Raw genomic sequence first — 12,971 nt, forward strand, 5'->3', positions numbered from 1 at the left:
CCCTTTCCCTCCCTGCCCCCACATGGCTGGCTTGGGGTTGGACCACACCCCCTTCCCCCATGGGACCCAGTCGGGGCTAGGCTGCTCTCTGACCCCTGCACACAGCTGGATCGAGCACAGTCTCACCAACTCATACACTGGATCCAACCCATGGATGAACTGAGCACTGTCCATCCAGCCCACATGAGGCAGGGGGAAGGTTGGGCACCACTGAGCTTATAGAAACCTTTGTAAAAGCAGCATGCAGTTAGTAGCAGTTTCTTCATGAAAGGACATCAAGAATTTATCCAACTGAGTTTCAAGGATTTTGTGGGGGATATCTTTTCTTGGATTGACTGCATGGTTGGGATAGGCTTAGGACATGCTGCTTTTTCAGATTATTCTTCAAAAGAAGAGTGCCCGGCATTCAAAAGCTTGTCTAAGCCTCTCCCAACCATGCAGTTGATGCAGTAAAAGATATCACCCACAAAAATCCTTGCCTCACATATTTCTTAGACCATTGCAGCTACAATATTCCATCAAATTGAGTTTGTCATTTGTTTTCAATGATAAAGGATGCATTTCCATGTAATAGACATTATAATGGATTTGGTATTTGTCTATTACTGTTAGTGCATCCAAAAGAAGGCTAGCTCTGTTATTTCTTTGGGTAGCATTACTTCTCTGAGTGTTACTCAGACGCTTGAATTGTATCTTACTGTATCACACAGGCACAACTGATAGCTCAGTCAATTGGTCAGGCTTTCAGTGTGGCCTACCAGGAGTTCCTGAGAGCCAATGGAATTAACCCAGAGGATCTCAGCCAGAAAGAATATAGTGACATCATCAATACCCAAGAAATGTATAATGATGATCTTATACACTTCTCCAATTCAGAGAACTGCAAAGAGGTAAAACCAGTCTATGATTTTCATTCCACATTGATCTAGTTTTCCTTTTTTTTTTCTTTTTGTAAGTATAGAACATGTGGAGATACAATGTCGCATTTTAACAGTACATTTGTAATGGACATCAAATTTTATTATTGGCATTTTGCTAATAAAATCAGCAAAATGATTTTTTGAGATTTTAAAATTGTTCTTCTTTTATTTTGGGGCAATCTGCTTCCATTGATATTTACAGCTTAGATGACTTTGCACCAGGCTCAGGATGTCAAAGGGGTACTGATGTAAGAAGAGAAACAGCCATCAGGTGTTAATATATTTTACATTGCTGGTTGATGCTATATATCTCTAGGAAATGAGCTGACATTTTTCATCTTAGAAGATGCACCACATGTACTTTGCTGTATTGAAGCAGCGTGCTTTTAATGCCCATTCTAGTTCTCCATAAAAACATTAGTTTAGTTTTCAAGGCATGCATACAAGACAGTTTTGTTCCAAAACGTAAGTGTTGCCAGCAAAGGTTGGAGTGCAAGAGTGTTTATCTGACACTCTGATATTACTTTTTAATCAAGAGGTGCAGACTAGAATTATGGGACAGGATCCAAACACAGCCAGTTTGTTCTTGGCTCTTGGGGGGTGTCCAGAGCAGCACGAGGTATGAAGAACCTTCCTCCATTTCTGTCCTCCCACACTAGAGTGAGGTCCTTGTATGCGGGGAAAACAGGAACTGTTCCTTTCGTACATATCCAGAGTATGTTCCACCCCAAGGAGCAGGTGGGGTAATGGGAAGAGGATAGCACAGCCTGAGCAACTGCAGGAAAAATTTGGACTTTCTGAAGAGACACTAAAGCTCTCCCTGAGGTTTCAGTTTCCTACTCTCTCGTTCCAGCCCAGTGGCTAATTGTCACAGGCTGGCCCTTAATGTCACTTTGTTTAGCGAGACCGTGACAGAATGGTACCATGAGGGTTCTGGCTCTGCAGTGAGATGATCATAACCAGGATAGATACTGTTTCAATTTCTGCTTCAATGATATCAGATTTATTCCAAATTCCATTAATTTAAACTCAGCAAACTCTAGTTTACTAGTAAATGTTAAGCTCCTGTATGGATAGCTGCAGTGAGGATTTGCATTGAAAGGTCACTGTAAAATAAAATTTGCACCTTTTTAAGAAGCATCTCTTCTGTCTTGGCTGGTAAATTTTATTGGTTAAGACTGGTGAAGACCATCAATCTGATTTAGCTGAGCCATTGAGCAGGATATCCCCTTCTCCAATAGACCAGCAGTAAAATTGCCATCTGAAATCTGATTAACAGAATGTTATTGTTGGTGATACTGCTGAAGATAAGTAAACTTCCTCTGACTCAGTGCCAGCCCACCAAACTCACCTTGTTATGTTTACTTGCTTTTATGATAATGGATTGCATTTCCTATTTTGCCTTTACTTCAGAAGAACCTAATAGTACTTCAGCTATTGCGGCCAAATCCCTTTCCCGCAGTAGCAGCAAAATTGTCATTGGCTCCACCATTGGTGGGATTTAGGTCCATCTTCTAATAAGTAGAAAAAGCAAAACTCCTTATTGACTCTAATATGGTCTCATTTTGTGTGCTCATAACTCTTCTGCTACAATTTACCCTTTTTAAAATGGGAGTAGTAGCATTTACAGAATCATGTAAACTAACAAGAAGAATAAGGATGGGCTATGTGTTCATGTTGCAGCTGTTATACATTGGTTGCATTTTAATACTTTGAGGAATAACCTTTATGGAAGTCTGCTTGCCTTCTTGGATTCTACAGAATAGAAATTCTCTATCCCATGGGTCAGCAACGTTTTTGGGCAGATTACCAAAAATGCCTGCAACCTTGACTTGTAAGGTGTTGGAATGCTAGGAGTGGACAGTGGGGAAGCCATGAGGGTCCCAATCCTTGTTGAGGCTGTGCAGCCACAGCTCTTTCCCCGCCATCCACTCCAAGGCACATGTGCACATGTGCACCTGCTCCCAGCAATGAGCCGAGCCAGGGCTCTGCAGACCTTGGTACAGCCACTTGCAGCCTCCCAGCTGCTTGCCACAGCCGGCCTAGGCTCTGGGTCCTGCCACCTGCTACAGAGCCTGGGCTACTCGCAGCAGGTGGTAGGGAGGCTGCAAGAAGCTGTATCGGGGTCTGCGGAGCCCTGGCCCAGCTTGTTGTCGGAAGTAGGTGTACGTGCACCTTGAGGTGTATGATAGGGAAGGGGCTGAGGCTACATTGCCACAGCAAGGGTCAGGGCCCTCACAGCTGCCCTACTGTCTGCCCCAAAGTGCAAGTGCCAAGCAAAATGCCTTTGCATGCCATGCAATGGCACACATGCCATGGGTTGCTGATCCCTGCTCTATCCCATCTCTTCTTTATTTACAAGGCTGACTGCTGCAGTATAGCAACTTACATATTACACGTGGTTCAATTGCTGCATTATTCACTTGGAGAGAAAATGTTGTTATCCAGTATTTCTTTAAATGAGACTCTTAAATCGAACTTATCATTTCTGTTTAGATATATCATATACATAATTACACATTTTTCCTTAAAAAAATTAAATCAACTGTGCCTTTTGAAGTAAAAGTCATTGTTCATAAGAAAATGATTTTTTTTCTTTGCAAGTAGTGATTCTTAATTGTTTAACAACTGAAACATTAGTGTTGAAAATTCAGATGAAATGTAATTATAACAAAACAATTTGTATGACTTTTCATTGCAGCTCCAGCTAGAAAAGCAGAAGGGAGAAATTCTTGGGGTGGTCATTGTGGAATCTGGATGGGGATCCATTCTGCCCACAGTTATCCTGGCTAACATGATGAATGGCGGTCCTGCAGCTCGTTCAGGCAAACTAAGCATTGGAGACCAGATTATGTCCATTAATGGGACCAGTTTAGTTGGTCTTCCTCTTGCAACGTGCCAGGGAATCATAAAGGTATCCAACCCTTAACATTTTCATGCCTTAGATTAAATCCCTGCAGACATGACATTGCCTGTTTGTAAAGTACCCCTGCAAATTTCTGGCATTTGTAAGTAATTTGTATTTTACCTATATGAGGTTGAGTTAGATGTTTCATATCTTTTCTAGAACAGATTTTAATATTGACCTGTGAAGGCTAAGGAAAGGAGCCTATCTGCAAGAGTCATTTACAAAATCCATAGAGTCAAATCATGCCCCATAGTACTGTACATGGTCACAGTTTCTTGTGGGAATGGAGCTTGGCTACTTCTATATCACCAGCCTTTCCCAGCTGCTCCAAGCTACATGGAAATCTGTCTGCTGGAGTCCATGCAGTTGGAAGGGGTGGACATGGGATGACTTATAAAGAGGAGTTGCCAGGCTTCAGGGTTGGTCAAGTGGGGGCACAGTGTCTTCCCGTTAGCCCCATGAAGATTCCACAGAGAAAGTCTGGGAGCCTGTAACAGAGCACAAGGTGCTGGTACTTGCAGGGGCATGAGCAGCAACAGCAAGGCAGTCTGCAGCTGCTCGCAGCCCCAGTTAGGTGGGGCTGCCTGATTGGGGAACAGGGCCTAGCTGTTGTATATAAGGGCCGGGCCCTGAATGACAGGGGCAGCAGTCTGCTGCCAGGAGCCAGAGAGGCACCACTGGCTGAGCTACTGCTCAGTACAACTTGGAGGTAAGGGCTGGAGCTATGGGGAAGGAGGAGACCCCATGGTCCTGGGCATGACTGGACACTGCACCCTGCTAGGTACGGGTGGCCTGGTGTGACTGTCTGTGGTGGGACAGTCCCACAGAAGTGCCAGGCCATTTACTGCCACGGTGAAAGGTAAGTATGGGGCACCTTCTAACCCCAGCCCCCACATCCCTGGTGGCTAAGATTTAGACAAGGGGAGCCCAGGCTCACTGCAAGCACGAGGCAGGGCCCAAGCCAGGTGGAGGAACCTGTGGCCGTGCCCAGGCTCTCAGTGCAGCCTGAGGTTGCATTAAGGATCTGGGAATAAGGTTCCAGGGGGGTGGGGTCCTGAGCCTTGGGGAGCTAAAAGGGGAGCTCCCAGATGAAGGGATTAGGGTAATGAATTAGTGTATGTAGTGGAATGGGGCTTGGAGCCCTAGTCCCAGTGTGAGGGGCTCGGAGCCCGGAGGCAGGGCTCAGAGCCTGAGAATGGGACTTGGAGCCCAGTGAAGGGCTTGGAGCCCAGTGTGTATATTGAATCGTGGTAAGGTCAGGTGTTAGGCCATGGAGCATCTGTGAGGCGTGGGACATGATAACGGAAGGTCACAGTTGTATATAGGCCCTTGTCACCAGGGCAGGTAATGGGTAGCTTCCCACCTGATTAACATCCAGTAATCATTAACATCAAAACGTGACAGGTGAGGTAGGCAGGTGGTTAGTCCGAAGACAAGTGGGCTGGCCTATGTTTGGGACCAACCCCGGGACACCCACTTGTTACAGAGCCATATATATTATCGTTTCTCACAGTTACTAGCATGGATTCACCAGGGTTAGGACCAGCCAAAGTGTATTGAACGTGGTTCTTAAAACATGTTAGTTTGTTCTCAGCACAGCCTCCCCCATTCTTCCCTTTCCCCTTTCCCTCAAAGAATCCCATTGCAAACAGTGTTGGAGTTGAACAGTTGTTAATAATCCTGGGAAATGTTCAGATAATTTCTTGAAAGCAGGAGAGGCCTGACACTAATGCCTTCTCTAAAGTTGAGAAAAAAATATACTCTTCCAGGACTAGTGAAACTTTATCCTTTAACTTTTATGAAGGGCTGTAAAGTCCTTGGATTGAAGATCCAATTGTTATTGTTAAGGTTTTGGAATGACTTATCTGTACTAGTAGCTTGGAAAGAGTTCCAGGTCTCACTCATAATCAAAACAATAAATGTTCTTCCAGGGACCAGGATTTAGCTGGTCCATCCACTTCCAACTGGGAGAGCACAAATTAAGAGCCATTTCTGGAAATGTTAACTTTTGGGATATTTTTCCAGGGTCTTAAGAACCAGACACAAGTGAAGCTGAACATTGTCAGCTGTCCTCCTGTCACTACTGTCCTCATAAAACGACCAGACCTGAAATATCAGCTGGGCTTCAGTGTACAGAATGGAATTGTAAGTCTGTACTTTTAGTGTTTACGGCTTTAGTTGGGCTTTGAAATGCATTAAAAAGTTAGTTTTGTGTGCTCGTAGTGCACTTTGAATATGGTGGGCTTCCTGGTTAACAGGGTGCAAAATTTGTTGGGGAAATAAAAGCATGTATGTATATCTCTTGTCTTGTAGCATGTAGTCAAATTCAGAGTAAACATTAGGTGTTTAGGACATTGGATATCCTTGGTATCTGTCTGCCTAACACAGTAGTTCTCAAACTTTTCAGGGTCAGGGCAGCCCTCCACTACTTTTTTAAAATGTGGGTGAGCCCCCAGTTGGGAACCCCTGTTGGTACTGCCTTAACTTACCTCAGTGCTTCACAACCGAGTTCTGCTGCTTCCAGGTTAAACTGCCCTAGGTGCCTGCTGCTTAGCCAGTGCGGGAAGGGCTGTGGCATATGTGCACGATCCTTCTGAATTAGAGCTGCAATGAGCTTAAAGTAGGCAGGGGCTGCCTTGAACTGTGTAGCTCTTCCCAGTCCAGCCCCTTTTATGGTCCTTCTGGAAACAGAAATGCTCTGGTGGAACTAACCCACATGCAGGCGTGCCCATGGGATAGTTTTACTTGGCTGCTGCCACAGCAACAACATCTGCATTACAGTACTCCTGAGGGAAGTTTGCCATACCTCAGAGTGCTGTGGCACCTTGACTGAGAATCACTGGTCTAGTAGAAAGAGCAAACTATGAGAAGAGAGAAGCAAGGTTGTAGTTATGGAAGTAGTGAGCCTCTCATGTAATGGATGCAGGGCAGTTAGTGCCAGTGCTGAAGTCAGTCTGCCCTGAAGTCACAAGTGTAAGCCCCATTCGTGGCTCTTCACAGCTTGTAATGTCTGTAAAGATTTCCCATTTTAGATATAAAGTACATGGCAAATGCTTCATGTGTAGAAGTATGGATGACAAGTTTTAAGGTTGTGCCCAATTGAACTGAAGCACTGCCTTAAAGAAAGGGCCTCTCTCTTTAAGGAGGTTGAAGCAGAAGTCCACAACAGGGTTGCTTATGAAAGATTATAGATTAAAATTCTGGGATTAATTTACAGAAGTGATAGTGTTGCCCTGTGGGGTCAGGCCAACTCTCAGGATCTCAATATTGTGCTGTTAGGCAGGAGGGTATGACACAATTGCACATATACAAACACACAAATTAATTAGGTGCATACACACAGACTACCAACTCAGGCACATACACATCCAAACCAGCCTAGGCACATGCATACCGATCATCAGTTCAAGCACATACACTATACACCCCATAAGTTAGACAAAAATTAATTGTCCATACCCGCACACTCAGTACACATACACAGATCACTAATTCGTATATCATGCACACAATGACATATATATATATACACACACACACTCAGCAGTTCACACACATACAACCCACCTACACATACACACAGGTAAGTTCCTAACTTGGATGGTACAGAATGTATGTGTGTGCTTGGGATACCGGGGGAAGGTTAAGGTGAGAGAGTTAAAGTGTAGGGAGTGAAAGTTGCCAGAACCAGGATTAGAACCGGTGGACTAGAGAGAAGCTGGCTGAGGAACTTAAGATAAAGTGGCCCCAGGGTTACTTGAGGTCACTGGTGCAAGGGAAAAAATAAAGCTTGGTGGCAAGGAGGATTCAGCCAGGTAAGAAACTGAGGCAGAAACCTGGGAGCTCAGGGGAAAAGGCAGTGGGGATAAGACAGTGGCAAAGAAACAGGGGGCTTTCAGGCAGAGAGGAGCTCAGGACAGGTGTTGGAGGTGGCAGTGAGCCAGAAGCAGGAGATGGAGAAATGAGACACAAATTAGAGGGGCGAGGAGCAGAGATTGGAGCAGGGCCAGACTATAGTAAAGCAAGCCCAACTCAGGGGTACAAATAACAGGTTTATTAAACAGACAACACACTATACAGCCCCATGAAGTTATTGGTTCACACACACACACGCGCACACAAGCACTCACAATAGCAGCAGGAGAAAGAGACTCAGTGGAAGGGTTGGAGTCCAGGTAGGGAAGAGAAGCAGAGTCCAAGTCCTTGGCTGAAGAGGGGGTAGGGGATGATAGCTATCTATCCAGGCTGGAAAGGGGTCTTTGTCCAGTAGGTGTTGTCCAGAGGGGGGTCACCGGCAGGGCCTCTGGGTCGATAGGTGGTATGGCATGGCGCTGGTCCAGATGGAGACGGAGTCCCAAGAAGTCAGTCTTCACTGCCCTTTTATGGGGCAGACTACCTCTGATCTCCTATGGGAGGGCCTGTCCAGGCAATGTCAGTCCTGTTCCAGAGGGTTCCAGGTGTTCTTACTGAGCATGTGCAGCCTTGGCACAATGGTGGGTTGCCTCATCTTTTGTTTCTTGAATGCTGATGGGTGGTTCCAATGGCTGGGTCGTTGGTCCAGGTATTAGTGTTGATGGTTCAGTCATTCAGAGGGAGCTATTTTTAGACCTACTGCCATTGTCTCTCAAGCACCCTCATTCATCCCCATTCATCCAGGAACCAATTTACCATAGGAGGGGTAGGTCTTAGTCATAGGTTACGACATCAGGGGACACAAGATGGAAAACTTGACATGACTTATGCTAACTTACGTATGTAGGCCTAAATCATATAGTATCAGTAAAACAGTAATATAGAGCAATAAAAATCAATATAAACATAATAATTATCAGTTATAAAACAGTGGATATCTATATCAAAATGGCAGGGCACTTATTTGAAAAGAGGGGAGAGAAAAATAAAACTTACTACCTAAAATAAAATGTTAAAGCTTATCCTACATCTTAGCTTACTTATCTATAGCGAATAGAGAGGGAGAGAAAAGTCAGAAATGGTTGGGGAAGGGGAGGGAATGCATTTTTAGATAAAACCAAAAACTGGAGGTTTTGCTACAATAGGAGGATGGGAAAGGGAATTATGGCTCTCCAATCATGGTGTGATGCATACAGTGTGTTTGTAGCTGCAGCTTGCAGTGCAGAGGGGAGGGTGTCTTGTTTTTCCATGCTTCTGGGCTTGACTGGTTACCATGTGGGGCCAGGAAGGAATTTTTCCTCCTCCTGTTGCTGTGGGTGTCAGGGGTTTTTCTGCCTTCCCTAGAAGCACTGGTTACTGGCTGGAGCCAAGGTTGGGGATTTTTACTGAGGTGCACAAGTGCTTCTGCTGGGACTGCACCCCAGAAGTTCCCGGTTAGACAGTTTTGTCCCTCTATCCAGGGGTTACTTTCCTCTGTAGCAGGGGGGCAAGGTCCTCTTCCTTGGATCAGTGACTGCTGGCCCTTTGGTATGAGTAAAGCTGTCCTCCTTGCAGGTCAGGTTGAGCAGCAGAGAGGGACAATGCAAGAAAACTTTAACAAAAATTTGTGGCAGTCACAAAGGTTCTATTCTGCATGAATAAGCAAGTTAAGGCTTGTCCACACATGCTTGGAATAACTCTGGTAGAGTAGCTAATCTGCATTGAGTACATCTTCTGCAAGTTACTAGAAATGGATTAAGCTGAACTACAGAAAAAGAATTTTAGTGCAGAATAAGACTGCTGAAGCAGAGAGTGTGTTTTAAATTCACACCCAACTTATTTTACACTTGCTTCCCTGTGTACATGATCTTTTAGCAACCAAAAAACCTCTTGTTTGACATATATTAGGCTTTCATCTGTCAAAAAAACGAAAACCAAATTGTTATGATTGTATTTGTATAGTCTGATTATCACCTTGCCCTCATCCTTCTGTACCCTATACATTGAAGTGGCAATACTTTTAGTGCTGAAATAGCCCAAATCTTGTGTAAAATGGATTAATGTGATGACTCAGTTTTTCAAGGTGAGGTGCTTAAACCAGTGTATAAAATAATGAAAGCATTGTGATCAGCATAAGCATTGTGCATGATAAAAATACTACTCTGGGGCTTGGAGGGGAATGGGATAATTTTAACGCAACAATAAAACAAAAACCCAGAGCGAGACGCTTATATAAAATGAAAAAGGGGAAATTGACCCATACCATTATCAGACCTCTGAGACCTCTGGAAAGAAAAAGGCTGTGAAGGTAGGGAGTGGTTTTCCAGCCTACAGTTTTTGAAACTCAAGTGTCCAGCTGTCATGGTGATTAAAGTGAAAAAGAATTTCCAAATAAAAAATGAGCCCCTGGGTGTGCATGAAGAGGGACACCTGGTGCATGGGTCTCCCCTGCATTGCTGCTTCCTTGCTGGGGGTTCACAGTTCTGGAGGCCCCTCAGTGCAGTCTGGAATTGGTGTTTGGGGCTAAGTACAGGCAGTCAAAACCCCCGAGGGTGAATTGATTCGGTCTTTGCAGGTTAGTCTAAAATGCAGAGATTAAACTGAAAACCAATTGGACACACAGTTACTTTTGATTCAGCAAATGCAGCCACATACCTGCAGTGGATTAGGCCAGAAGCCGGGGGGGGGCAGTGCTAGAGCACATCTCTCTGTCATGTAGCCAGCATGGGCTGTGTGTTCGCTTCCTCTCCCTGATGCCCTCAAGGTCTCTAGGATTTGCAGTCCAGAATCACAGCAGGAGGCCTCTGCAGGGTTACTAATCACTTCTTCCTGCTATCAGGTGCCTCTGGGATTTGTAGTCCACAGTCACAGCCAGCAGTAAGTTTCGATAAGTTTAACAGCAGGGCAGCTCTGTACTTGGGGGAAGGTGGATTTAACACCCCTCCCTGGCCCCAGACTCCAGCTGGGGTTTGCCTGGGGGGGCAGTCCCTGTCTCTACCCCACCCCACCCTTCTCTGCTGGAGCAGACCGCCTAGCCCAGCCAGGGCTGGAAAGTATGTTGAAATGCTGGGGGACTGTGAGTTAACTTGAACCAGGAAGGGGTCTGGGACAGAAGTTTCATAAACTAGTTCGACCCAAATCAGTTAAGCCTGATACTACATTCAACCAGGTTTATATTAAACCAGTTTCAGCCATTTTGTGCACTGAGCTTTTGTTTCGTTACAGGTTTAAACCAGTTTCTGATGACTTAAACCAATTTACATGTAACTTCTGTCCCTCCCCTGGGAGGGCAGGGGTGGGTATAGGTAAAGATGGATGCAGATGCATCCTCTCCATGATCCCCATGGAGACAAGTCTGAAAAGATAATGTGGCCTGAAGCATAGATCTGGAGGGAACGGACAATTTCTTTCTACCCATTCTTTTCCCATCCACTTGATTCCAGGCTGATTATTATTTACAATAACTGAACTATTGTGATTCACAGCTTTTTCCACTCATGGTGTTTTAACCCCACCTGGTGGACATTTACATTTTGCCAGTCAGTGGATGATCAGGTTTTTTTTAGTTGAAGCAAAAGGAAATATACCAAATTCACCATAGAAGTCTTTTGGGGGTTCTCTCTCAGCAGCAGCAGATAAAAAAGCCCCACAACACATTTCAGTTGTGATGACACCCCTACAGATGTGTAGGCCAAGTACAATGGATACTGTGGAGTTCAATTGGTATTTTAAAACAACTCTAATGATGCAGTTCTGTTCTGTTTGACTCTGTGTTTTAAGGAGCATGTTTTTCTAATTGCTAGATTTTGTGGTAATAGAATATGACTGAGCTCAAAAAATAACATTTTGAGGCACATTTTCTTGTTGGTTCAGCATTAGCTCAGCAAAGGCATAATCTGCCAAAACAGGTATAATTAAATGCCTTCTGGTTCTATGCCATTATCTGGTTATGCACGCATCTGCTGGTTATTTACATGCTACATCAGATGACAGCTTAGCTGCATTTGCTTTCATTCAATCCTATCTCCTTTGTGCAGGATGTAAAGCCATTAGACTCCTGAATAGTCTATAAACTACTGGAACATATAAAAAGGTTATTTGAGCTAGTTTTTGCTCTTATAGCACATCAGGCAGATGTGTAGAGGTCTGATTGGGACTGAAAAATAGGCAGCTGCAAAATTTTGCTTATGTCTATTGTACAGTCATGAGTGAAGAAGAGGTGGACATGCCTGTGAGAGCCTTTTAGGATATGGCTGGCTTTTTCAATAGTTTGGGAGCCCTTGTTTAAAAATGTTGGTGATTTTTTTAAATGAAAAAATTGCACCCTCAAGAGGGTATTTTTTTGGTTTGTGGATTACATGAGCTTGTATGTGACCATTAATATCTTAAGATGTTTGTTGGTTGTAGCCATTCCGGTCTAAGGGCATAAGCAGCCAAGGTTCTTTGGGTAAATGTGATATCTTTTATTAGACCAACTAAATAGTTGGAAAAATTGTTCTTTGCAAGCTTTTGGGCACAAACACCCTTCTTCAGGCATATTGAGTTTGCTGGTGAATTGTGAGCTCTCCTGGGTAGAATAGAAGCCAAAATGCAAAATGAAGGTCTGTGAAAATGCAAATGCCTGGCAGTGAGGATCAGAGGGGCGGAAGACAATAGATGTAAGACAGGAAGGGAGGGGGGAAAGGAGGAATGTTGAACTGGTGATGGAAGAATGTAGCTGGTAAAATGCAGACAAGTTACCTGGGTTATTAGATGACAGGCAGGTTATGATGTGCCATAAATCCAACGTCTATATTTAGTCCATGGTTTTTTGTACCCAGTAGGTTGATGAAGTGAAGCTCATAGACTCATCTGCAAAAGGTGTTTTGTAAATTCCCTTTGAGGATTAGAACTGAGAGTTTGAAGAGAGAGTGGTTTTCTTGTGAGAAGTGTGTACCCACAGGTAATTGGGTATTTTTGTCTTTGATAGATTTTTGATGTGCATTCATTCTGGTGGGCAGTTGTTGTTTGCTTTCTCCTACATATTTTCCAGCAGGGCATTTAGTGCACTGGATGAGATGTATAACATTTCTGGAGGTGCAGATATAAGATCCAGGAATGGTGTTGGTTGTGTTGTGGGGTGTAGTTATTGTGAGGGTGGTGGAGATGTGTTGGCAGGTTTTACATTTCTTGTCCCGGCATGGTCTGGATCCATTCAGTGTGCTTAATATCTTAATTACTTTCCATACTAGACCTCAAAGCTCTTTACAAAT

The 12,971-nt window shown here is 44.2% G+C and overlaps 1 protein-coding gene across 12 annotated transcripts in view; it reads left to right on the top strand.

Annotated features, from left to right (window-relative positions):
* The window catches only part of APBA2 (amyloid beta precursor protein binding family A member 2), a 259,348-nt gene that overhangs the window by 232,845 nt on the left and 13,532 nt on the right, over nucleotides 1-12,971 (top strand). For all 12 annotated transcript variants that reach the window (XM_019477583.2, XM_019477581.2, XM_059714814.1 and 9 more), the window contains 3 exons: nucleotides 711-890; nucleotides 3,622-3,834; nucleotides 5,854-5,973. In XM_019477583.2, coding sequence (XP_019333128.1) covers nucleotides 711-890; nucleotides 3,622-3,834; nucleotides 5,854-5,973 — 513 coding nt within the window. The remainder of the gene's footprint in view (nucleotides 1-710; nucleotides 891-3,621; nucleotides 3,835-5,853; nucleotides 5,974-12,971) is intronic.

This window comes from Alligator mississippiensis, chromosome 11 (assembly GCF_030867095.1).
Source record: "Alligator mississippiensis isolate rAllMis1 chromosome 11, rAllMis1, whole genome shotgun sequence".
In the NCBI taxonomy this organism is placed as follows: Eukaryota; Metazoa; Chordata; order Crocodylia; family Alligatoridae; genus Alligator; species Alligator mississippiensis.